The following is a 26,334-nucleotide window of genomic DNA, read 5'->3' as shown; positions in this document are numbered from 1 at the left end:
TTTTCATAGGGGCCTGTTAAAAACAGCAACTGTTTTTGTAATTATATGTTACAGCTTCATAACCATATATTCTCATACAAAAGTTATATTACACAATAATATTCAACATTATCTATATACTGTGACAGTTAAAGGAATAGTCCACCCAAAAATTAAACTCTGTCATCCTCATGCCTTTCCAAAACTCTCATTTTTTATTTCTTCCATGGAAAGAAAAGTCCAAAATGTCAAGCGCCAACATGACAAACAAAGCACTATAAAAGTATTTTTCAAATGTTTCACGCACAATGCTAGTGCACAATGCTTCAAAAGACTTGGAATATAGTTAAATGGACCACTTTTATGATACTTTTATGGTGCCTTTTTTTTTTTTTTTTTTTTTTTTTTGGAGCTTGACAGCCTCAGTCCTCATTCACTCATTCTTTATATGGTAATTATTGACCAAAATATTGTTCAAAAATTCAGCTTTTGTGATGCATAAGTCAAACAGGTTTAAAGCGACATGAGTTGTGCGTCTCCAAAATATACAAGACAACAAGGTGTCCAAAAGTTCAGCTCTGAGTGTAAGCATACTTCTTTTAAGCGAAAAAGAGCAGAACTTTCAATATCAATTGGGAATTAACCCGTGCCTTTCATGTGGAAAGTTTTTCACATTTGCAGTGTTGTGCAACATCTAAACGAACAGCTCGACCTGAACTTGTCCCATCTTTTTTTGTGTATTCCTCTGTGAATGAGGGGCTGCGCATAGCTAGTATCAACAAATGTGGTAGCAAGGCCAACGCTGAGGGAAAGGAATTTATGGTGTGTGTTGCTGTGTTTTACGCCTGGGCTACTGGAGAGGAATGTGCTGTCCGCTTTAAGGTGTCATATGGGGATGCTCTTTGTGATTGGAAAAGCTTAAACTAAAACACCCCTGTGTGAGAACATCTGTGTGCTCAGACCTAATGGGAGCATTTCTCCATAGTCATAATTGTACCTAATTTAAAAAAATATATACAGTATATATAGCCTATTTTCTCATAAAATATTTTTCGTTTTTAGAGGTGGCATTTAAGGCTAGTGTGTTAAATCTAGATGCAAATCATCATAACTCAACTAATGATAAACTGAGCCTTTTGGTGAGTATTTTGGATGTATTTCAGTTTTTAAACACAACAACTGTCTACAATTTACAACCCCAATTCCAAAAAAATTGGGACAGTATGAAAAATGCTAATGAAACAAAAAGGAGTGATTTGCAAATTATATTCACCCTTTGCTATATTGAAAGCACTACAACTACACATTATATGATGTTTTACCTTGTGAATTTCATTGTTCTTTGAAAATGTACAGTAATTTCAAACCAGATGATTGCAACATGCTCCAAAAAAACTTGAGACAGGGGCAATTTAAGACTAATAACAATCTGACGAGTTGAAATAACAAGGCAATGTGAAACAGGAGATGTTAAACAGGTGAGGCAATTGTGTCATAGTACTGTATTCTGTATAAGGAGCCTCCGAAAACAGCCTAGTCCTTCAAGAGCAAGGATCATTCAACACTTGTCAATTTGCCAACAGATGCTTCAGCAAATAATCCAGCACTTTGAGAACAATGTTCCCCAAAGACAAATATGAAGGATTTGGGGCATTTCACCCTCTTCAGTGCACAATATAGTTAAAAGATTCAAGGAATCTGATCAAAACTTGGTGCGTAAAGGGCAAGACGAAAACCACTTCTGAATGCGCGTGATCTCTGATCCCTCAGACGTCACTGTCTTAAAAAACGGCATTCATCTGCAATGGATATCATGAACATGGGCTTGGGATAAATTTAGTAAACCTTTGTTAGTCAACACCACTCGCCACTGCATCCACATATGCAAGTTAAGACTTTACTATGTAAAGCAGAAGCCATACATCAACACTGTCCAGAAGCGCTGCTGACCTCTTTGGGTTCGGTCTCATCTTAGATGGAAAGTAGAACAGTGGAACTGTGTTTTTTGGTCCGAAGAGTCCACATTTAAAAAAGATTTTGAAAAACAAAGCCGTCGTGTTATCCGGGCCAAAGAGGAAAAGGGCCATCCAAGCTGTTATCAGCATCAGGTCCAAAAGTCAGTGTCTGTATGGGCAGACATCTGTGAGAACACCATGAATGCAGACAGATATGTACAAATTTTGGAGCAACATATACTGCCATCCAGCACCATCTTTTCCAGGGACGGCCTGGAATTTTCCAGCAGGACAACTTAAACCACATACTGCCCAGATTACAAGTGCATGGCTGTGTGAGCAGAGAGTGTGGGTGCTAGATTGGCCTGCCTGCAGTCCTGACCTGTCTACAAATGAGAATGTGTGGTGCATTATGAAGCACACCATCCGGCAACGAAGACCCCGTACAATTGTGCAGCTAAAGAACTACATAATGGATGAATGGGGAAAATTCCACTTTCTAAACTTAACAAACTTGTGTCTTCAGTGCCCAAATGCTTAAGTGTTATTAAAAGAAATGGTGATGTTTCACAGTGGTAAACGCTCGACTGTCCCAACTTTTTTGGAGTGTGTTGCAATTATCTGATTTGAAATTACTGTACATTTAAAAAAAAAAAAAAAAAATGAAATTCACAAGGTAAAACATCATATAATGTGTAGTTGTAGTGCTTTCAATGTAGAAAAGGGAGAATATAATTTATAAATCACTCCTTTTTGTTTTTATTAGCATTTTTCATACTGTCCCAACTTTTTCGGAATTGGGGTTGTACAATTAATATATCTAATGTAATAGTGAGACAGTGAAATTGCATCGGCAACAGCCAACTTCCAAATGTCTAAATTTAAATTTACAGTAGTAGTTGCTTGAGGCAACAAGCAGCAGCTGGGTCATTATCAAAATATGGTAACAAACATGTCCCTTGAGATTTCAAACAGTCAAGAAACCCCATTTAAAAAGCATCATTCTATACCGTAACCTTTTATTAACCTCCTGTATTGAAAGCATCCTCCTCTTGCCCTTCAGATCATTTTTTGACCCATATTGAAAACCATTCAAAATGCATACATTCTTGATTAGTGTACAACACCACTAAAGACCCCCCTTAATTAAAATCAGTTTTGTCCCAAAGTGTATAGTGATGGGGGAAGAATGCTATATTATGAATATTAATGGAGTAACTTAATTAATATTAAGTTCTTAATATTAAGAATAAAAATAAATCAATACAAGTTTAAAAACTTGGCAAAACTTGGCAAAGGATGTCTCAATTTACATTTATTTCAATCACTTTGGGCATTTTATATTATCTCAACTATATTAAAACAATTTCTGATGCATTCTGCTTGTAGAAATCAACAGTGCACACTTTAGAGTTGAAATTTTACTACATGCCTATTTCACAAATTAATCTCTATTGCCTTTTCTTAGCAGACAAAATGTGCCCACTTTGCACGTCCATTGCCACAAATCCATTCCTTCCCACTACTGTCAAACAATTTGTGTAGTGTTACAGGAGATTAGGAAGGTGCCATAATAGTTCTTTCTGCCATCTAATGTTTTAGGAGAAAATTATAGGTCTTTTACCACTGGGGGCCCCATTGTACCCTTTCATATGTACAATCATGTTAGTAAACTTATTTATTAGCATATTACCTGTTCAAAACTGTAAAAAATAAATAAATAAATAAAAATAATAATAATAAACTCTTTATGTGTTTGGGTGTGTAGACATGCGCATGTGTGCATAAACTCCATTTGAGAGGAAATTATATGCAATTTGTGGAAAAGATGCAGTACCAAAAACTATGCATTATTTATAACATATTTTTTACCTGTCAAGGGTCAAAAATGACCCGAAGACAATAGGAGGATTAAATAATATGAAATGGTTTAACTCTATATTGTTTCACACATTTTTTATAAAATATATTTTAATTTGTCAATTGCCTGGAAAAAAACCTGTCCCCTTCATCTGGTAGGCATCCACCACTTCTATGACATTTACAGATATTTATGTGTTTATGTTTTACTCATTTTGTTTTCTCAAGTCAAGCATTAGTCCAAGGCTTAACAAGTGTGCAAATAAGCACACACACAAAAAAATAAATAAAAAAAAAAAAAAAAAAGGGAAAAAATAGGTTATAATTTACAAATAATGTTTGTTCCTTGATTTCATGTCATTGGTTACAAAAAAAAGGAGAAAAAACCTCCATCACAGGATAAATACCTGATGAAGCTTACATGATTGAAACGTTGTACTAATTAAGTTGTATATTTATATCTTTTTCATTTACTTTAATGTCATTGGTGTTATCAGTGTTAAAAACTTGTGGAAAAGAACTTCCAAGGTCAAAGTTAAGAGGAAGAAGAGGCTGCTCTAATGTGCTTATAGTGATTTTCCCACAGCGTTAAAAAAGGTAATACATTTTTCACATGGTTCATTTAAATATGTCTATGGTGATACATTGTTTATTGTTCATGTCAAAGGATCTCTTTTTAATTGAAGAAAAAAAATATTTAATGGTATGATTGATGGATTTTAGTCTGATCAGTCGTGTGTGTTTTGTGATGCTTTTGACACCATCTTAGAAAGTTCATTTTTGAGAGAATATTTCATGGGTGTTATAACCCTTGCTTTATTCATGAAACACAATAAAATAATAAAATAAAGGACAACAGTCAAGTTGTCTTTTATTAATAAAAATAATGTCAAGATGTTAAAAAATATTTACCCTCAGCTTTTATCTGCCAAAACTAAAATGAACTAAATTGAAAAGTTCAACATTTTGTCAGAAAGTCCTTTTTTTGTTGTTGTTGTTGTTTTTTTTTGTTTTTTGTTTTTTGTTTTTTAGAAAACTCAGCTACTTATTTGACCAATATTAAGAAACATCATTAAAGGGATAGTTCATCCAAAAATGTAAATTTTCTCATGATATATTCACCCTCATGCCATCCCAGATGTGTGACTTTCTTATATTAATATGTATGTCCTTTTTTACTATAAATTCTCCTCCATGCCCAGTAGGTGGCGATATGCACCAAGAATGTGAAATGCCAAAAACAAAAGAAGAAGAATGTGAAAGTGAAAGTGGAGATTGATAGAAATTGTTTTACTTATATTGATACATATTTATCTGTTTCTCACCCACACTTATATTGCTTCTGAAGACATTAAACCTCTGGAGTCATATGGATTATTTTTATGCTGCCTTTATGTGATTTTTGGAGAGTTTTGGCCACCATTCACTTGCATTGTATGGACCTACAGAGCTGAAATATTCTTCTAAAAATCTTCAGCAGAAAAAAGAAAGTCATACACAGGATGGCATGAGGGTGAGTAAATGATGAGGGAATTTTCATTTCTGGGTGAACTATTCCTTAAATGGCAGTAGACCCTCTGAACAGCTTGATTGGTGTTTAAAAGTCTGCTTTAATAACTAAAACAGCTACAGAATTAAATTTAACCACTTGTCCTAACACAGACCATGAAACATTTAGATAAAAAGCAGGCTATTTGCCTTTAAGCTCGAATCCAGACGGTCCTAATGAATTACCGTTGCTGAGTTGAGTTACACCAACGCACCGATAAAAATGCTTTCCATAAAATAACTCAAAAAAGCCTCCCTGAGAACTCCCCTGAGTACGCTTGGAGATGATCCAGTCCCGCTCTAACAGCCAGACGCACAGTAGCTGAAAGGAGACGCTCTCGCCAGACTCCCTCACCTGGAGCGCGCGCGGGAACAGGCATACACCATTCTCATGCGCGCCTATGAACGACGCTGTATGTTAGGGAACGACGATATGGTCGTTGTATTCAGGTTCCGGGGTGCAAGACCCTCTAGTGCTGGGACGATATAACGGGGAGACAGTTTCGCAGTGGAGTTGAATATGAGCGGATGGGATGGAGCACACTGCGCGCGCCAGTAAAATAGTGTGGCTGTAGTTTAAATGGACTAACAGGATACTTTTGTAAGTGCTTTTAGCCTATATATTTTTAAGCAAATTACTATAATTGTTCTTGTACTATCGTTAATAATAATAATAATAATAAACACTCCTAAAATTACTTTCTAATCGCATTCTGTTACACAGTAGCCTATTTAAATTCTCGAACATTGCCATTTGTTCTTAATTAAATTCTTCACGATTGAGTTGAATTCCAACATTTAAAACGGTTACGTAATTATTTTATTATTTAAAGACTGATTCAAATGAAACGTCTCAAGTCAAACATTTAAGGTAACAGTTTATTTGTTCACAGGGGTATTATAAGAACAGTTTCTCGGACAGAATTTGGAACCAGCATCATTGTGGCTCATGGCAGATCATTGATTAAAGCACAAGCAGCGATGAACACGGTAGTCTTCAGTAAGTTTGACCACCGGCGCTTTGACGAGAGCGGAAAGAGTGTAGAAAGGACCGGCAGGAACTATTTAGAGGTGATCGATGGGCAACATCGAGATTTACTGTCAAGCCACAAAGTGATGGATGGCACCGGAGCTCTTAAACACAGGAGAAATGGGTATGTTTGTGCACTATTAGGAGTAACTAAGACTAAATATGATTTACAGGACTGCATCTAGACTAAATAATTTTCACTGCAGTTACCAATCAGGAAATGTAGACCACTTTAAATGGACGCTGTCTTCACTTTCATATTTAATGCCGTATAATTTATGCATTAAGTTATTAAGGTTGGCTATTTTGTCATGTGGGCAGTATTTAAAAAAAAAAAAAAAAAAAAAAAAAAAAACTCGGGATACTTCAGTTTTATGTGTCGCTAGTGTAATATAACAGATCGGTATTGATATGATGAGGAGGAGCAGAATGGTGAAGATGATGATAAAATTGACAACAATTATGATGGTAATGAAGAACATGGGGGATTAAAGAGAAGAGACTGAATTAGAATGATACACTGAAAAAATGACTAATAAGATGTGCATACTTTTTATTTTGCGCAGTTCTTTAAGTAAATCTTAATGTATAAATTTAAGTAAAATCTACTTAACTTCATGACATAATCTCGATTAAAGTTTGTGAGTAAATTTAACTTAAACCTTTTAGTAAATACAGCAACTTTTACCTACAAATATAATGCATGTATACTTAGTACAATTTAAATGAACATATTATTAGAACATGTCACATTTTGAACTTTCCTTCATATATCACATGACTTGAGGACACCTCCCACAGCAAAGTTTAATGTATGCTATGTAGAAACTACATCACCATGCATTACTTGTGATAAGAACAAGCTATTGAACTGCGAACATAGACCTCAACAATCAGCGCACAAATCACGATGAAAAGTTAAGTAAAATGTAGTTATTTTTTACCAGTGAAATTTACGACAAGGTTTTCTACTTTAGGATTGATACATGATGAAACATTGTAAAGATGAAAAAAATCATAAATAATATTTACTTATAAGCTAGAGCATTCATTTTTACATTTTAAATGTACAATTTACTTAATATTTTTAAGTTCATGCTTTAACTTATTAAATGTAGAAAGTACTTCTATAGTAGTTCTTCTATATTTACTTCACCACAGTTTTTTTATTTTTTTTTCAGTGTAGTCAAAACTAAATGTGAATACATGGTAATTTCTTCTCAGTTTCAAATGAATATTTACTAATATGCTAAAGACACAGGATAAGAGACACTTCTTACCTCTTTACTTCTTAAATGGGCACTTTGACTGTCTAAAAAATTGTCTTGTATATGAAAGTACACCAAACTGGATTGCTGTATCTATAGATTAATAGAGGAATAAAGACTGACAAGTTAGAGAGTGTGTCGTTACCCATAGCACTTGGTCCACAGTGACATCTACTGATTGGTGCTGGATATCTACATCATCTTTTGATTGGAAATTATGAGTAGACGTAGCTTTTTGTTTTTACTATTTTCTTTCAGATGGTTCATTACTATGAACAGAGTACATGTTCTGAGGAGCATGCTGGCATTGTTTCTGAAAACACTTTTACAGTATCATGGGTCTCTGCCAAAAATGTGTTTCTCTATTACTGCTTGCATGCACAATGTTTGGAATACACAGTGACCATGCAATAATTTATGTTAGTACAGCGTGATGAGTTTATCTCCCATTAAAATTTGTTTTAGTCTGCTAGGTTTGCAGGAAAGATTTCAGAGCAACATTATTATAAATTGAGCAAAGTAAATATTTAAAGTAATTATTCGTTAAGTTAAAGACAAGCTCACATATCTCTTTAAGTGACTTGCTTTTTAGAAGACTGTCTAATGATGTGCATGCCATTAATTATGCTATGAAATATTGGGATATTCAGGTCTTAATAAATGATTACGCATAGCAATACTGGTTTAGAAGATATTGACAATATATAAAAAGTGTCTCTGTGTAAAAAGGTTACTGTATGTCTTTCTCTAATGTTGTTTTGCATGAGCAGCGGGGGGAAGGTGCGGCACAAACGTCAGACCCTGCAGGATATGGCTCGACCCCTGAAGCAGTGGCTCTATAAGCACAGGGACAACCCTTATCCCACCAAGACTGAGAAGATACTGCTGGCTCTGGGCTCCCACATGACCCTAGTTCAGGTGAGTTCAAAGCAAGCACTCACTCTGAATGATGCGTCTTGCTGTCTGTAACATATTTAATCAGGTTTGGTCAAATCAAACCAGATCAGATCTGACTCAGGTTGTTTTAGGCTGTGTTTTTTGATAAATAAAACAGGAATCGACAGACTGTAGAAGTACTGTTGTAAAACGAAAGTTTGTTAAGCATTTGGAGTTATATGGATATCTGTGTGAATGACTCCTAAAAATGTGTAAACCTCTTTATTTACTAACTTGCAAAAGTGTCTGTGCATTCAGCATGTTCATGCTGTACTTGGCATGACACAATTGGCTGTGAACACAAATGAGATTTGAGAGTTCAGCAGAGGGGAACAATGCGTCATGTCTCTGACATAACTGCTGAAAAGACCAGCATAGCTGATCAACAGCATATGTTGCGTTTTCTATGCTGGTCCCCAGCACAAAATGCTGGTATGCTGGTGTTCCTGGCAGGCTTAAAAACCAACAAGAATTCCTTGATCTATAAGCATCACAAAAAAGGACATTCTGCTTGACCAGCTACAACAACTAAGTTTTGGCTGGTTCACTAGTTCGGCCAGCACTAACCAGTTTGGGCCAGCATAAGCAAGGTCTAAGTCAGTCTTTTCATCAGGGTTGGCTCATCTAAAATCTAAAAGTCTTCTCTATTGTTGCTATGCTCCTGTGTTTTGGGTCAGTGTCATGTTGCATGAACCATGTTCTTTCAAGTTCTAGATCACAGACAGATTCCCTGATTTTGTGCTGTACTGTAGAATTTCCAGAACTTGGAATTCCCTGGTCCTTCAATGACTCTAAACTGTACAGGCCTAGAGGCATTAAAGCAGACCCAATATCATCATATTCCCTCCAACATGCTGCATATCTGGGATGAGGTTTTGCTGTCGGCATGCAGCATTAAGTGTTCTCCGTACATATGGCAGTTTAGTGCTATCAAAAATTCAGCCTTATCTGAAATGGAGCACTGTTCTAGAAGTGCCGTGGAGTTTTCAGGTGGTCTTTAACAAATGTGAGACAGGCACCAGTATTTTTTTTCACTGTATGATCAGTGATTAGTGGTTTCTTCTGTGGTAACCTTACATGAACACCACTCCTGTTTCGTGTTTCTCTCATGACTCATGCACGTATACACTACCAGTCGAATGTGGTTCATGTGGTAACATCTAAATTAACTTGTTTTATTCAAGTCAAAAATATTATTTAACATCATTGAATCAACCTTACTACATTAGGTTACACCAATAAAACTCATTTTAAGTGGTTAGAAAAATAGCTCCTTAAAGGGATAGTTCACCCAAAAATGAAAATTCTCTAATCATTTATTCACCCTCATGCCATCCCAGATGTGTGACTTTATTTCTTCTTCTGAACACAAACAAAGATTTTTAGAAGAATATGACGGCTCTGTTGGTTCATACAATGCAAGTGAATGGTGACCAGAACTTTGAAGGTCCAAAAAGGACATGAAGGCAGCATAAAAGTAATCCATACGACTCCAGTGGTTAAATCAATGTCTTCAGTAGCTATATGATAGGTGTGGGTGAGAAACAGATCAATATTTATGTGCTTTTTTTCAACTAAAAATCTCCACCTTTGACCAGCCCCAACTAGTAGGTGGCTGAATGTGAAAGAAAGTGAAAGTGTAGATTTACAGTAAAAAAGGACTTACATACTGATCTGTTTCTCACCCACACCAATCATTTCGCTTCTGAAGACATGGATTAAACCACTGGAGTCATATGGATTATTTTTATGCTGCCTTTATGTGATATTTGGTCTTGCATTGTATGGCCCTACAGAGCTGATATATTCTTCTAAAAACTTCATTTGTGTTCTGCAGAAGAAAGAAAGTCACACACATGTGGGATGGCATGAAGGTGAGTAAATGATGAGAGAATATATATTTTTTATCTCTTTAAGGTAACAGTTGCAGGTTACCACTTTTTTCAGTGTTGGACACACCTACTAATTTTTTAGGATTTTTTTTTCTTCTACATTTTAGAATAATAGTGAAGTCATCAATACTATGAAATAACAAATGGAAGTATGGGTATTATGCAGTGTAAAATTATGGTAAACAAATCAAAACCTTATATTTTAGCTTATTCAAAGCTTTTGCAGCTTTTCTTTCATGATCTGGTCCAATAAATCTTTTTAAAAATATAATAAATGAATAAAATAGATATTAGCTTTTCATTTTAATGTATGTAGGCAAAATTTATATTTGCCTAAAAACTATTTTCAAGAATTGAAGCAGAAGACTTCAGATGAAACTTTTTTTGAGATATTTAAAAGCATAAATTCAGTCGAGTGCTCAAACTTTTGACCGATAGTGTCAGAGAAACATGACTATCTTTAACTGTCACCCAAAGATCCTTCATTACATGTTTGAGGATTCTCTGCCTTGTCAATCTGATGATCTTCAACATCTCTTACAAGGTCTTCTAAAATCTCTTTTGATCAAGCCAGACTGCACATGAATAGAATCCTTAGTGAAGAGTATGGCATTTCATTAATGTGTTTTTGATTTTGTACGGCAGGTTAATTCAAATGATTTGAACAATTTGAACACTTAGCTGGTTTAAGTTACCTTCCTTTAAGAGATCTACACATACTTGAGGATTACATACTTTTTTCATCAATGATTTTGAATGTTGAAATGTTGAAACTACTGGTTCATTGGTTGATATGGCACTGTATTTTATGTGTGTTGTTTGATAAATAAAACCAACACACTCTCATGGCGAAATCGTCAAGATTCGGACGACTTCTCTAAATTTGGCTAATTCGTATGATATCATGCAACTGCACTCGTTTGAATCCCTACGACTTCACTACAGCCAATGATATCACTGGTCATTGTTTCCATCTAATACGCGACAATTACTTGCTAATTTTACACACAACAGCTTCCTATAATGTTTACACACTCTACTGACTGGTGAAGTTTAGAACATTGTGCGAGACCATACGAAATAGCCAACTTGTAAATTATGTATGATTTTGTGACATAGATGGACAATCAGATATTATTTTAGGTGCTGAAATCATTGTCATTTTTTTATGTTAAAATACCATCTCTTAGCTTAGTTTGGTGACACTAGTGGAGCTGAAATTACACACTTCACCTTTAAAATTTGTCTCACAACTGTACTATAAAGTGGGTGGTGCAGTAGGATGAAAAACAGCCAGCATGGAAATAATAAATGTGACTGTGTATTGCATCATTTTGATCACACTATGTAACACAATATTTGTTCCTGGGTAGTAAGTGTTATTTCCTAATTGCTAATGCCTCAGAAGTATAGAAAATTGCTATTATTCCCCACAAAATTTGCTTTTGTGACCAGGACAGTGATATTTTGAAATTTACCTATTTCCAATGAGAAAACAGGCGAATGTGTGTCTTTTCGTTCACATAAAGTCAGAAAAAAAAAAACATATGAATCCAAATTAACATGTATTTATACTAAAGTAATACAAAAATGACTACAAAAGATTTAGAAGTGAGTAGTTTTTTGAGATTTACGATTATACTGTAAATCACTTTCACGAATCAGCCCTCAAATGTAGTCTCCCATCATGTTCTCGATATACTGTCCTTGGCAGCGGCATTCAAAGTCCAGTATATCCTGATGGAAGCACTCACCTTGCTCCTCTGAGTACGCTCTCATGTTCTCCTTGAATTTATCAAGATGAGCATCAAGGATATGGACTTTGAGGGACATCCTACAGCCCATTGTGCCATAGTTCTTCACCAGAGTTTCAACCAGCTCCACATAGTTTTAGGCCTTGTGATTGCCCAGGAAGCCCCGAACCACAGCAACAAAGCTGTTCCAAGCCGCTTTCTCTTTACTAGTGAGCTTCTTGGGGAATTCATTGCACTCCAGGATCTTCTTTATCTGTGGTCTGACGAAGACACCGGCTTCGACCTTTGCCTCAGACAGCTTAGGGAAGAAGTCTTGAAGGTATTTGAAGGCTGCCAACTCCTTATCTAGAGCTCTGACAAATTGTTTCATAAGGCCCAATTTGATGCACAGTGGTGGCATCAGCACCTTCCGGGGGTCCACCAGTGGCTCCCACTTGATGTTGATCCTCCCCACAGAGAACTTGGTCTGCTGTGGCCAGTCCCGCCTGTGGTAATGCACCTTGGTGTCCCTGCTGTCCCAAAGGCAAAGATAGCAGGGAAGCTTGGTAAAACTGCCTTGGAGACCCATCAGGAATGCCATCATTTTGAAGTCTCCTATGACCTCCCAGCTGTACTCATCATACTTCAAGGCATCCAGCCAGGTCTTGATGCTGTTGTAATCCTCTTTGAGGTGCACCGAGTGAGACGGGTACTTGTTACCATTATAGAGCAGCACGGCTTTGAGACTCCTGAATGAGCTGTCAACGAAGAGGTGCCACTCATTCTGGTTACAGGCGATTCCGATTGCCTCGAACAGACTGGTCACATTGTGGCAGAATCACAGCCCATCTTGATGGGTGAAGAAGCTGGAAAAAGGTTGGTGATGCTTTCTCTGATCTGCGACTTACACACTTTCATCCAACAAGTTCCACTACTTGAGCCTAGACATCAAAAGCTCGGCATTGGACTTGGTGAGACCAAGATCTCTAATCAAGTCGTTGAGGTCTTTTTGGTTGGGGTAGTATGGGTTTCTCTCCTCAGCTCCACCTCTGAAATACCTCAAAGTCCATATCCTTGATGCTCATATTGATAAATTCAAGGAGAACATGGGAGCATACTCGGAGGAGTAAGGCGAGCACTTCCATCAGGATATACTGGACTTTGAACGCCGCTACCAAGGACAGTATAACGAGAACATGATGGGAGACTACATTTGGGGGCTGATTCGTGAAAGTGATTTACAGTATAATCGTAAATCTCGAAAAACTACTCACTTCTAAATCTTTTATAGTCATTTTTGTATTACTTTAGTATGAATAAATGTTAATTTGGATTCATATGTTGTTTTTTTCTGACTTTATGTGAACGAAAAGACACAAATTTGCCCGTTTTCTCATTGGAAATAGGTACATTTCTAAATATCACTGTTCTGGTCACAAAAGCAAAGTTTGTGGGGAATAATAGCCATTTTCTATACTTTTGAGGCATAAGCAATTAAGAAATAACACTTACTACCCAGGAACCAAAAAAAAAAAAAAAAGGTTTGTTACACAGTGTCATTGCATTAAACCCTTACGCACGAGAGAGCAATCAAGATAAACCAATACGTTTTCCTAATTTACCAAGTATGTTTTTGTATTTTTTAGGTCTCAAACTGGTTTGCTAATGCAAGACGTAGGCTCAAGAACACAGTGCGACAGCCTGACTTAAGCTGGGCTCTACGCATAAAACTCTACAACAAATATGTCCAAGGCAATGCAGAGAGACTCAGCATTAGCAGCAATGACACAGCATCAGACGGTATGGCTGTGTGAGATTTGTCCATTCTATAGCTATACAGTGGGGCCCAAAATCCACAAAGGATCCACTTGTGAAAATGCATCTATTTGGCATTTTCTAATTTAATACAGTTCTTTCATCAAAAATGATATTATCAGCATAGAAATTGGAGTGAAAAGCTGAATTGAAAAATGTGTTTGTGCAAAACCTGATGATCCATGTTATCCCTGCTTAATTTAGTGTGTGTGTGTGTGTGTGTGTGTGTGTGTGTGTGTCAATGAAAGCAAGGAAAATCTGACCTTTTAATCAAAAGAGTTATAAATGTAACCAATTTGCTTATTTAATTATTGACAAATAAATATTTTGAAATCTTACATATTCTTCATTGTATATCATAGCTTCTTTGTTTTAATTTTTTCAAAATCTGAAAGCTTTCTTATTATTACCATGTTTAAATTACATTTTTAATCTCTGATTTTCAACTTGGACTCAGACTTTTGAACCCCATTTATGTTCCAATGTGTTTGGTAATGTAGAGAAAGAAATAACCTTTTCATGTTATATGTTTTTGCTCTTCAGATGGGGAGAACACTTTACAGATGCAGGCCAGTGTATCAAACTTCAACAGACCCACGCACAAGAGCGTCATTCAGGACGGCAGGGGAAAAGTGGTGGGGAGAAGTACAGATCCTTCAGTTTGTGATGATTACGTCTCGCCACCGAAATACAAGAACAGCTTGCTGAACCGTTATTTAAATGATTCCCTTCAGCACGTAATGGCTTCTGAAAAAGTTCTGGACTCTCGGAAGAGGAACCACTCTGGATCGTTTAGCTCCAACGAGTATGAGGACGATCTTCTCTCACCCTCATCATCAGAAGCTGAGGCGAACTTCACCTACCATACAGGTAAGAGCTGCCCACTAGTAGTAAACTATAATGTGAGAAAGATGAGACATTGTGAGCATTTATATGTATTACTTTTAAAAGAGTAGGATACAAAATGGTTAATGTCTAGAACACCTCCTTCTCTTCTGTTATTAATACTCAAGCAGCTTAAGTAGTCCAAATTACTTTTCTGATCCAATAAACAATGAGCTGCTGAAATTTCTTCACTATTTGTACACCTATTGCAGCATAATAGGCAAACTTAGTTTGCTCTGACTACCTTACAGAAATGCCAAACTATCTTGACTTTGTGGACATTTCATGTTAAGAATACCACATAGGCAATGGAGACAATCACTGAAAAACGTTCTCATCAGAATCTTATTGTGAATCTCATCCGAATTAATAATTAAACTGATTGTAAATCTGTGGTTATATTTTGTCTGATTGGTGAGTGAAAAGTTCTTGGACTCAATCCTTAGTTCCCTCATAGCTTATAGGAACACCTGCTGATGCCTCATGAAAGCAAATGCTTCGGTGTTGCCAAAAGAGTTGAGTCTAAATCATCATTAACCTTGCTCCACCACAACATTTCAAAATGTTCTATTTCACTGTTTAGTTTGCCTCCGTGCCCTTTTGGAACGACCTCATTTTGGGGAAAATAAGGAATGTTCTGGATTTTATTTATTATGCAGCACTGCACCAGTACAGTTAAACTTGCAGCTGTATTTGATGCGTCATTTTTGTTCCAGTCAAATAAGCAATTCAACAACGCAATGTGAGTTGGCATATAAACAGCAGAATTAGTTGCAGTCATGAGCTAAATTAAAGCAAATTAGTACTTTTGATATAGCGCTATATTTTTTCATTTCTTTTTATATCACATAAGCATGTGTGAATGAGTCAGAAAATTTGCTATGAAGAATAGGCTCTGTACAGTTTTGGTGGTGTTGACACTGAACCTTGAGCTGCCATTTTTCATAACATTTGAAATTGTTTGACTTTTGTTAAATTGATCTGTGTGGCCATTCAGATCAATTAGTTAATTCCTTCTCAAGACACTATACTTAACGGTTATTTTTCCTTGTCCAAAACTTTGTCCAAATATTACAAAGACATTGACATAATAGACTAAATTGCATCATCTAGCACTGTAAAAAGTATTATATGATAACATGTATTATATTATGTAATATTACACGTAATATGAAATCATGTGAAGTCACCCAAATTAGTTAATATTTAATCCTTGTTTTTAAAAATAAAATTTCCTTAAAAAAAATCATGTGAAATCATCCAAATTATTTAGTATTTACTGCTTTTTTTATTTTTTTATGAAATCTCCTTAAAAAAAAATAATGTGAAGTCACCCAAATTAGTTAGTTATTAAGCCTTGTTTTTTTAATGAAATCACATTAATTAAATCTAACATGCTTTATTCTTCTAATGATACTAAGCTAATTTAGTCATTTTTATAAGCTTAAAAAGTATAAAACTGCCATTTTACCACCTTAAAACACTTTAAACAATTTTTACATTATGCATTTTTTAACGCTTTATCCATTTATATTTTAAATATTATTCCCACTCAAAGCATTGTTATGAATGTATATATATGTAGGCAGATCAATAACTTGTACAAACACCCAACATGATATAAAACCCAAACACAACCTTACAGTTAAGTGCTGAATTTATTCTATCAAACATTAAGCAGTGAACATTACACTAAAACTGTTTGATAAAAAAGGGGAAAAAAAACATAGTTTAATTAAAATACACAAATAAAAGCACCATTTAATAAAAAAAATAAAAATAAGGTAACGTTTACAAAGGTCAACTTACTGTCAAATCTGTGCTATAGTCAAAGTCTTATTATGACAAGCCTCCTCTAAAAAGAATAGTTCGGCCATAAATGAAAAATCTCTCACCATTTACTCATCCTCATGAAATCAGATGTGTATGACTGACTTTCTTCTGCAGAATACAAAAAAGATTAAGAAAATCTTAGCTCTGTAGGTCCTTACAATGCAAGTGATATGTGACCAAAACTTTCTTTTCTAAAAGATTCTAAAAGCACAAAGACAGCCTAAAACGAATCCATATAACTCGAGTAGTTTATTTCATGTCTTAAGTAATCCAATCAGTCTGGGGTGAGAAAATACCAAAATATAACTCTTTTTTTATACAAATCATGACATCAGCAGTCTCCTTGGCAATCATGAGCAAGGAGTTTTATTTTAGTCTGTTCTTACCCAAAACCGATTAGATAGCTTCAGAAGTATTTTTTAATGAATTTATCATATTTAAAAGGTATTAAAATACTAGAGTGTCATTTTCAAATGTTTTAATGGATTAAACCACCAGAGTCTTATGGATTACTTTTATGATGTTTTTGTGCTTTGAGCCTTGCATGATTCACTTGCATTGTATGGACTTACAGAGGTGAGATCTGAGGCTTGTATGTGTTCTGCAGAAGAAAGAAAGTCATATACATATGGGAAGGCACACGTGTGAGTAAATTCTTTGGGGGAACAATTCCTTTAGGCTATAAAACATATCCTAAAATAACTTTTCAAAAAGATGATATAAAGCTGCTAGACATTAAAGACAAGGTAAAATCTCAAACCTTTAAATGTTTTCCAAAAACAAAAATGCTAACACGATCTCATGAAAATTCGTACATAATTTACGAGTTGGCTATTTCGTATGGTCTTGCATGATGTTTTTTTGCATAAACTGCAAAATTTGCACGTGCAAATTCCCGGATGTCTAATGCGGAAGTAAGCGCGAGTTCCGTGCACGAGGCGTTAAGGACAAACTTATTAATATTATGCCCTTACCCAAACCCCTTAAAACTTTACCAATCAGTAGAGTGTGTAAACATGATAGGAAACTGTTGTGTGTGACAGAAGCAAGTAATTGTTGCGTTTTAGATGGAAATGATGTCCAGCAACCTCATCGGCTGTAGTGAAAGTCATAGGAATTCAAATGAGTGCAGTCGCACAATATCATACGAATTAGCCAAATTTAGAGAAGTTGTATGAATCCTGACGATTTCGCCGTGAGAGTTGAAAATGCCATACACTTGGCTAACTGGACTAAACCCACACTTAACTTATAACATTCTCCAAGAACATGTCTTTAACAGAGTTGTTTTTGTGAAGAAAAAAAAAACCTATTCTGGAATAAAACTTGGTAAACAACTTGTCTTGCAAAACCAATGACAGTTATGCTTGCTATAAACTTGTATTAATGTTGAACTTTAAGAACAAATCCCTCTACCTGGTCCAGAAAAACAAAGAAAAGGCTTTGCTTGCAAAACTCTATAAAATAAGTTTGTTTTTAAGTGCTTGCATTTTGGTGGATAACTTGCATACATCCAGTTCTAATAACATCTTCTGAAAGGCCTCAAATGTATACCTCAGTTGTTTGGGATAGCTGAGGTTTAGGGTATATGTGAGTTCCAGAAGAATCGCACAGGCTTTAGCCATATTTTCCAACCCAGTCATGACTTGGATCCCCTCCAAGATGATGCTGAAGTCCTACTGCTCACCCCTTGTGCTGACAGTAATTTTCATTAAGTGCTGCAGGAGATCTTGCTGAACATCTGTATTAGAGCACTATAGAACACAAGCATTTGATACTTCTCATATTGCTAGTATTTCTAGCACGTCAGCATTTTAAAAAGTGTTGTACGTATTTTTTATGTAAAAATACTTCTCATTTTAATATTCTGAGACAACTATTAGTAAACCATATGTTGTCTGATTTCTCTGAAAAGTGTAAACATTTTGACTCTTCGACTACATTCATAAAATCCATTCATACTGGCTGTCTGCAATGCAACTTATGTTTTTGTGGAAAACATCATAAATGTTCATAATAGTTTCAGTTACATCGTACTTTTGGAAGAGATCTTTCTCCTCCTCTCCAAGGTAATTTACCAAGCAACAAATTATAACCTGTCAGGTCTGGTCAATGCTTCTACCTGGGTCCTGAAAATACATTTATTTATATGTACACATTTTTAAATAGGCTTTATAAATTTAAATTTTTTAATATAGGCATTTTTTCTCTTCCATAAAGCTTAATCAGAGGCCGTTTCATTTTATAGTCTTTAACAACCACTTTAGATCAGGGGTTTTCTATCCTTCTCCTGGGGACCTACAGCTTTGCATATTTTATAAGTCCCCCTTATCTGACACACCCAGATCAGGTCATGGAGCCTTTACTAACAAGCTGATGATTTCAATAAGAGTGACATTAAAAATGTGCAGAGTGTGTCCCCAAGAACATGTTTGAAAACCACTTGTTTAAGGTTTACAGGCTACCTTTACCTGTTTTTTTTTATTTATTTATTTATTTTTTTTATTGAAGATTAGATTCTGTAATCTTTGCGCAGGAACGCACGGTCTATAAAAAGTTTGGGAAAAATACTGGGCTGACAGACAGCAGCATTGAGGGGGAAAGCTTATGAAAAAAAAGAACAGCAAATGAAGTTGTAAAACTCCATCGGGACGGGACACTGCCCGTAAAATCGGGACTGCCCCGATTTTATCGGGACGTCTGGTCACCCTAGCGTAACTTGAACCAAGTTCTGCATTTGTTACCCTAAATAACTATTTCTACCTGACCTAATCCTTATAATTCGTTTTGTTGGTGTAACCTAATGTATTCAGGTTGATTCAGTGATGCTAAATTATATTTTTGAAGTTACTTTAGGGGCTTTATTTCCGTGAGTGCACAAACTGTAGCGCTACGTGCAATGACTGTGCTGGATGTCTTATCCAATTTTCGTGAGAAAATGTTTGTAAAACATTTTTTTTGTTTGAAATGTAAAATGTTTGGATATGATATGATTTTTTTGATCACTTCGCTATTTTATTATGATTGTATTTTCGTTGTGTTTGAAGTGTAATTTTAATTTAGAAATATTTGTTGGTTAAATTTTTTTGTGTTTCAAATAATTAATTGAATTTTTCAAAAATCAAAATCGGCCAGTAGAAGGGAAGTGTGTGCCGATACAATCACTGTTAATACTAGCCATGATTTTTATGTATGCAAAAAAATAAATTATTAATAATAAATATTAATCATTTAACAGAGCGTACATCTAAATCCTGACGAGAACGCATTTTCCTTGCGTACAAAAGTAGTGTGTCACTGTCATAGTAATATGCCTATCATTCATCAAGGAAGCAGTTAATCCACAAAAGAACTTTGCAATTCAATGTATACAGTCCATTTGCACTACCACCTTTTTATGAATGTGCTGTCTTTGTTTATGTCGCTGGTGCTTTACAGGGAATGGAATATATAATAGGACGCAGACTGTACAATAACCGGAGAAGAACCTCATGATTAAATTGCAGTTGAACCAGCCCATTTCGCCAAACCCACTTGCACCTTAGGCGACTTATGGCACACTTGCAAGAGAATACCAAAACTTCATTGCCATGCCCACTGACTTTGCGTGTATGACTTATGGCATAGTGCTGCACTTAATGCTAGCACTCTTAAAATAGGGCTCTTGATGTTACCACACAAAGGACATATTAATGTTAAAAAAAATTTCTGAGTAGTTATTGAGGTATTTCTAATGTATTTACTCCTAAAATGCTAAAAAAAAAGTTTTGGAATGTGAATACAAAAATGAAAAAGTGGAATTATGACATTCAAAGTAACAACAATTCAGCAAGCCAGTGTAAAATGAGCAGCTGCCAGGAATCTTTCCAAACACTGAATATGAACTCATGATTGACTGTTTTATAATACAGATATGTTGGGCAACTGTTAGATGTTGTCTCTTGTCTCATGGTGATGCCATCATTGCCATCAGAAACCTTTGTTCCTGAGCTATTTAATTTGCTATACATATTTTTCATCGTTGATTTTTCATTTTGTGCAGCCTATGTTGAAATGTCAGTGTTTCAGTGAAGTGTACCTGCTATGACCTCTGCTGAGTCCCCTTAGATGGAAATCCACTTGTTTTTCCAAATAAAGCCCATAAAGCAAAAAGGTCAATATTTTCACATCAGAACTCCATTATGTAGTTCAAAATGGATCATATGCTAAGCTACTGATAGCTGTGAGAATGGTGCTCAAAAGGTTGTGATAGACTTTTAAAGGAGACATGGGCATATTTACAAGCCTGTTGTCCGTTATGTCAAACAGAGGCAACACCATTAGGCAGTAAGCTTTGTTGACTTAAAAAAAAAACTGTGTAAGAACTGAGTGTGCATAAATTAGTAAGTCAGGGATCATTCTTGTCTTAGAATATTTAGAACTTAAAATAGTTACAGTCAACTGCACTCAGTGATGCAATTGACAAGTCCAGTGGTTGAAATTGTTAAAAGTTATCTTTGAATTTTTCCAAATAAAACCTCCATTTCATTGCAGTATTGCATTTTACTAATAATTGAAATCTAATTAAATGACAAATTTGCTAAGAAAGCAGCACAGCTTCATTTAATCAACTCTTTTTCTGTTATATTTGTTGTCTCTGTTTATAGCTAATTTGATTTTGGTTAATAGAGACCTCATGTCTTTAACCAAAGGAATTACTCTTTTTATTCTCGGGTTAGGTCAATCCAAAGCATCTGTGGACAATAAAAATTAAGTTAAAAAGATGAGAGATTTTCAGTTGCATTCAGGAACCAGGGCCAAATGATTTATTAATGGTTTTTAGTAGTTCTTGGCACAGCTGATGTTTGAGAAATCTGAGTTGGAGATGTTTAGTCAAAAAGGATGACCAATTTCATTCTGTGCTTGTCGTCCAATTTCCCCTCTCAAAGCTCCCATAAGAGAGATTTTTCCTTACTGATCTGGATGCTTTCAGCAGAAACCAGAAGCAGCTTCACCATTACAAGCCGATTTATGTGGATACACCAAACAAAAGATCATGATAATTTATTCTGATTCCAAAAGAATGCAAATGAGTTGTGGAGTGGTGGAACAAAGTGTCTGTGTCTGACACAGTGCAGTTATGGGTTTATATTTCCATCTCAAGAGTGCAGAAGAATCGTAATTGCATTTGTTTTGGCTGGAGCACATGAATGTGGCTGTAGGCACAGCCTGTAGAGCTCCACTTAAATATCCCTGAACTCGGCAAACACCCACTTATTGACCCATGTACATACAGTACATGCTTGGAATGAACTAGTGAAAACATGTTTACATATCAGTTGCATCGATATGGGGAGAGAGTAACATTTCATCAAAAGCATAAATTATATGCCAAATATGTGGTAAGAACCTACGGTGGCCATTTTAAAGTTACGTTTACATATGGTATGGTATGGCACCTTCCACAGATAGGATATGAAACAGGGCCTAAAACTCTAAAAGGTCTTTTTTGACAAACCGCCAATGACAGAAGGTGCTTCGGAAAATTAAGATCATCATTCTCAGTACATTGGAATAAAGGAGTATAACCAAACATTATACGAGCTGTTTAGTTTCCTATACATTTCAAATGAGGTTTGCCATTTTTGCAACCCTGTTGGAACACTACTTGAAATCAGATTTCCAACTTGAAAAAAAGAAATTTAAAACTTAGATTTTACTGAGATGCAAATCCAGGACGTCACACAAACGTGTCAGCACCCAGGGACATTTACAGAGTTAAAGGTGAATATTACCTTTTATTAGATTATATGCATAAAATTCAAAGTCCCTACATTACATGATAGTAAAATATATTTAGCAAATGTTTGCAGAGACAGATGTTTAAAACACTGTAAATTATACTATCTTTAGATGAGTGGCCAAACCTGGATCTAACAAAGTGCAAAGCACCTGTTGATCAAAAATAAAAAAAAAAGGAAACTATAGATGCAAGCAGCAATGACATGGTCAAGCACGACATCGTCAGGTCTGTTGCAAGTATATTTAATTGCACAGCATCCTCTGAGATTAATTGTGGGAAAACTGTTAGTGTTCCACAGTGTACTTGTAACATAATACAAATGATTTTAACTGTTGGCCAATATGTGGCACTGTCACCAAATATGTGGTATAGTTAGGGCTTTGACGGAATGACACATCCAAAGTTTTGTAAATTTTCAATTCATTAAAACATTGCTGAGATCCTTTTGGGCATCTTGCAATCAATTCAATTATGCGTTATACATGAGAATGGTTTGGTCTATCAAAAAGCTTTCAGTAACTTTTTGCCAACATGATCTGAAGATGATCTGAGCCAAATTTGGAGACGATTCGATTAACACTGCAGGATGAGTACAAAAAAATGTTTTCAATTCAATTCAAAATGGTGGACAGGAAGTACTGCCGTGCAAAATTGGTGTCATTGTGCTCAATATATAACCCAAGGATTGTAAAGAGACCAGTCTCATGACAATAGGCCAAATTAATCCAAATTTAAAAGCTTTTTTTTTTTTAAGTATTTTGTTATAAACAGGAATTTTGTTTCTCAGCCATTCGGCTCAAAAGTTATCAGCACAAACAGTAGTGCGAATTTTGAACTGTTGGTGGTGCTAGAGGGTTTGAGTTCGAGACTCCAAATTTGCCACCAGGAATGTTCAGACTTTCCCCTACCTGTGTCCCAAATTTCAGAACTTATTACCATACATATATCTATAGACTCCCAGTCAGAGGAAATGTTATAATAAAAAGAAGAAGAACACTAACAGACACAGTAGGGACTCCACATCTTCAATGCTTGGCGCCTAATATAAAACATCATGAATGGGTAACATGGTTGCAATTGCAGACTAATTTTAGCTATCACCCAGTAGGGGCTATTTAGAAATTTTTCATGCTAGGTTAATTTTATGATAGATAATAGTTTATCTAACATATTTAATAATATTCACAATGTCTCTAATGCTTTAAATAATAATAAAAAAACGTGTACCCAGTTTCTAACTCATTTAACTAAATTGTACTGTAATTTCTTTTCAGTGACTTTGGACTGTGGCACACACCCGGGTGAGAGGTGAGAATGCTGCTGCCTCCTAATCAATCGTAAGTCTTTTAAGAACTGCTAAAAACTCATTAACCGTTTCCACTTAATTTGGCAACAGCAGTGCTCATAAAGGTGGCAGACGGGGAAATGGTGAGACCTACTGGAAAGAGCTCCATGCTGCCATGGCCCTGACCAACCTGGCCCATGGGAAGGAGAGCGCAGCGCCAGGCACCACCAGCTGTATCATCCAGAAGTCTTCCCATATAGCAGAGATTAAGACTGTCAAAGTGCCCACACAACCCCGACATTAGTGGCGAACAGACTGGATGGAGGTCTTATAAACTGTAATAGGATATAATTGCTAAAAGACTACCTGAACACTTGAGGATGTACATGCAATAATTTTGTTGAAAACTACCCACAACACCCTTTTCTGAGAGGAAAAAATAAATGGTGATTGACCAGTGTGCCTATTTTTCTACCACTGTCTAGTGAAAAATGACAGTAAGATGTACCACTAAAAACAGAAGCACAGAAATCTCACTCGTTCTGATTTGTACTGTCATCATTTTTGAATTACACTTTTTTTGTCAGTTGCTGAAATGTAATATATTCATTTATGTATTCAATTTTTTAAGTTATGTTAATTTTAACATTAATTGACGCAGGATTATTGTCATCCCATGACAATGCTATATAAACCTTGGAGTCTTGTGTTTTTCAGTACAGCTTATAAAGGAAGTTTCTAATGTTTCAAATATTCTACCCCCGAGTGAACCTACTTTTTTTTTTTTTTTGCAGAGATACGCTTTTAATTTCATGTGGGTCATTGTCTGTGATGTTTCTCTTACAAAGCAGAGTTAAGTGAGAGCAAATAAAGTGAGAGCATACGGAATACAATTGTGCTTTGATAGAATTTGCTCATCTCATCTTTATTTTTCACCTGAACCAGTGTGGAAAATAAAGAGTGGGAGCCACATTTCTGTAAGGGAAACTGTAACTTCCAATCTGATAAAGAATTAGTCGAAACAGTCACACTTAACAGCCGTACAGTGCTTGTACCAGTCCATATTGGACAGGCATTTGCATTTCAGTTATGCACCTGATAATTCTTGTAGATAATTTTCTTGCAGTCCATTATGCCTGAGTTTTGCTGGACACATTTAAACACAGTTCAGTCAGCAGTTTCACTTTAGGAATTTGGAATTGAACATTCAGGATGGTCTGGCCTATATCTCCTTTCAAACCTGACCACATGCTCTGTGTTTTGCTCTGAAGTTTTCTTTCTCCCCACCCAAGCTTCAAGGAAGACTGAAGCATATTTTTCACCATTCTTTTGGCCTTACCATCATCTATAATCATTCAGTGGTCAACTGCACCCGCTGTGTCAACACAAAGAGCCCAATACATATAGTAAAACACCTCACTGTGAAATAGAGCAGTAGAAAAAAAAAAGGTGTAACTCGGTGGAAATCTGTTGATTTTGATGTAGTTTCAGTCCAAGGCATTATGAGGGCCACAGTGATCTTTATATAAAAGTTTAATTCAGAGACCATACCACATTTAAGAGTCTGTTCACAGTGCTCTTCTGTCAGTGTATTGCACTGTTGCCTGGAAAATGGGCTTTGGATAGATATTATCGTACACATAAAACAGAAATCACAATTAGAAATGACATCTACAAAATGGAAGGTCTGTCAATATTTAAAGTTCTAAAAAAAAAATAAAAAAATTATAGTGTTGTGTGGGGGCTCTATTGAATTCATTTTTGATTTTGGTTTCAAACATCTGCCAATATACTTTAGAGTAGATCTGTTCATACAGTGCATCCGGAAAGTATTCACAGCACTTCACTTATTCCACATTTTGTAATGTTACAGCCTTATTCCAAAATTGATTAAATTAATTATTTTCCTCAAAATTCTACAAACAATACCCCATAATGATAATGTGAAAGAAGTTTGTTTGAAATCTTTGCAAATCTATTTAAAAAAAAAACAAAAAAAAAACAACAACAACATGTACACAAGTATTCACAGCCTTTGCTCAATACTTTGTTGAAGCACCTTTGGCACCAATTACAGCCTCGAGTCTTTTTGAGTATGATGCTACAAGCTTGGCACACCTATTTTTGGGCAGTTTCTCCCATTCTTCTTTGCAGGACCTCTCAAGCTTCATCAGGTTGGATGGGGAGCGTCGGTGCACAGCCATTTTCAGATCTCTCCAGAGATGTTCAATCGGGTTCAAGTCTGGGCTCTGGCTGGGCCACTTAAGGACATTCACAGAGTTGTCCCGGAGCCACTCCTTTGTTATCATGGCTGTGTGCTTAGGGTCGTTGTCCTGTTGGAAGATGAAGCGTCGCCCCAGTCTGAGGTCCAGAGCGCTCTGGAGCAGGTTTTCATCAAGGATGTCTCTGTACATTGCTGCATTCATCTTTCCCTCGATCCTGACTAGTCTCCCAGTTCCTGCTGCTGAAAAACATCCCCACAGCATGATGCTGCCACCACCATGCTTCACTGTAGGGATAGTATTGGCCAGGT

At 35.9% G+C, this 26,334-nt stretch overlaps 1 protein-coding gene across 3 annotated transcripts; it reads left to right on the top strand.

The window, feature by feature from the left end:
* Window positions 1–5,845: 5,845 nt before the first annotated feature.
* On the top strand, window positions 5,846–25,531 carry LOC127441486 (homeobox protein Mohawk-like). Of its 3 annotated transcripts, XM_051698988.1 has the most exons (8): window positions 5,846–5,943; window positions 6,236–6,496; window positions 8,411–8,558; window positions 13,848–14,001; window positions 14,560–14,651; window positions 14,751–14,886; window positions 23,791–23,824; window positions 23,913–25,531. In XM_051698988.1, the coding sequence occupies exons 2-8, from the start codon at window positions 6,324–6,326 to the stop codon at window positions 24,103–24,105; spliced, it is 930 nt and encodes a 309-aa protein (XP_051554948.1). In that variant the 5' UTR covers window positions 5,846–5,943; window positions 6,236–6,323; the 3' UTR covers window positions 24,106–25,531. The 3 variants fall into 3 exon arrangements, with proteins under 3 accessions (XP_051554948.1, XP_051554947.1, XP_051554946.1); XM_051698987.1 differs by having other exon boundaries at window positions 14,560–14,886; window positions 23,916–25,531; XM_051698986.1 differs by having other exon boundaries at window positions 14,560–14,886.
* Window positions 25,532–26,334: the final 803 nt, after the last annotated feature.

Source organism: Myxocyprinus asiaticus, chromosome 5 (genome assembly GCF_019703515.2).
Source record: "Myxocyprinus asiaticus isolate MX2 ecotype Aquarium Trade chromosome 5, UBuf_Myxa_2, whole genome shotgun sequence".
Classification (NCBI taxonomy): Eukaryota; Metazoa; Chordata; class Actinopteri; order Cypriniformes; family Catostomidae; genus Myxocyprinus; species Myxocyprinus asiaticus.
Note: the sequence above shows the minus strand (reverse complement) of the source record. Positions and strands in the feature narration are given on the sequence as shown.

What these genes read in the sequence shown, in the direction of transcription:
- LOC127441486 (XM_051698986.1), top strand. Translation starts at nt 6,324, where the DNA reads ATGAACACGGTAGTCTTCAGTAAGTTTGACCACCGGCGCTTTGACGAG. An exon ending in CTTAAACACAGGAGAAATGG is followed by an intron (nt 6,497 to 8,410) that starts GTATGTTTGTGC and finishes TTGCATGAGCAG; the next exon opens with CGGGGGGAAGGTGCGGCACA. An exon ending in GAACTTCACCTACCATACAG is followed by an intron (nt 14,887 to 23,790) that starts GTAAGAGCTGCC and finishes ATTTCTTTTCAG; the next exon opens with TGACTTTGGACTGTGGCACA.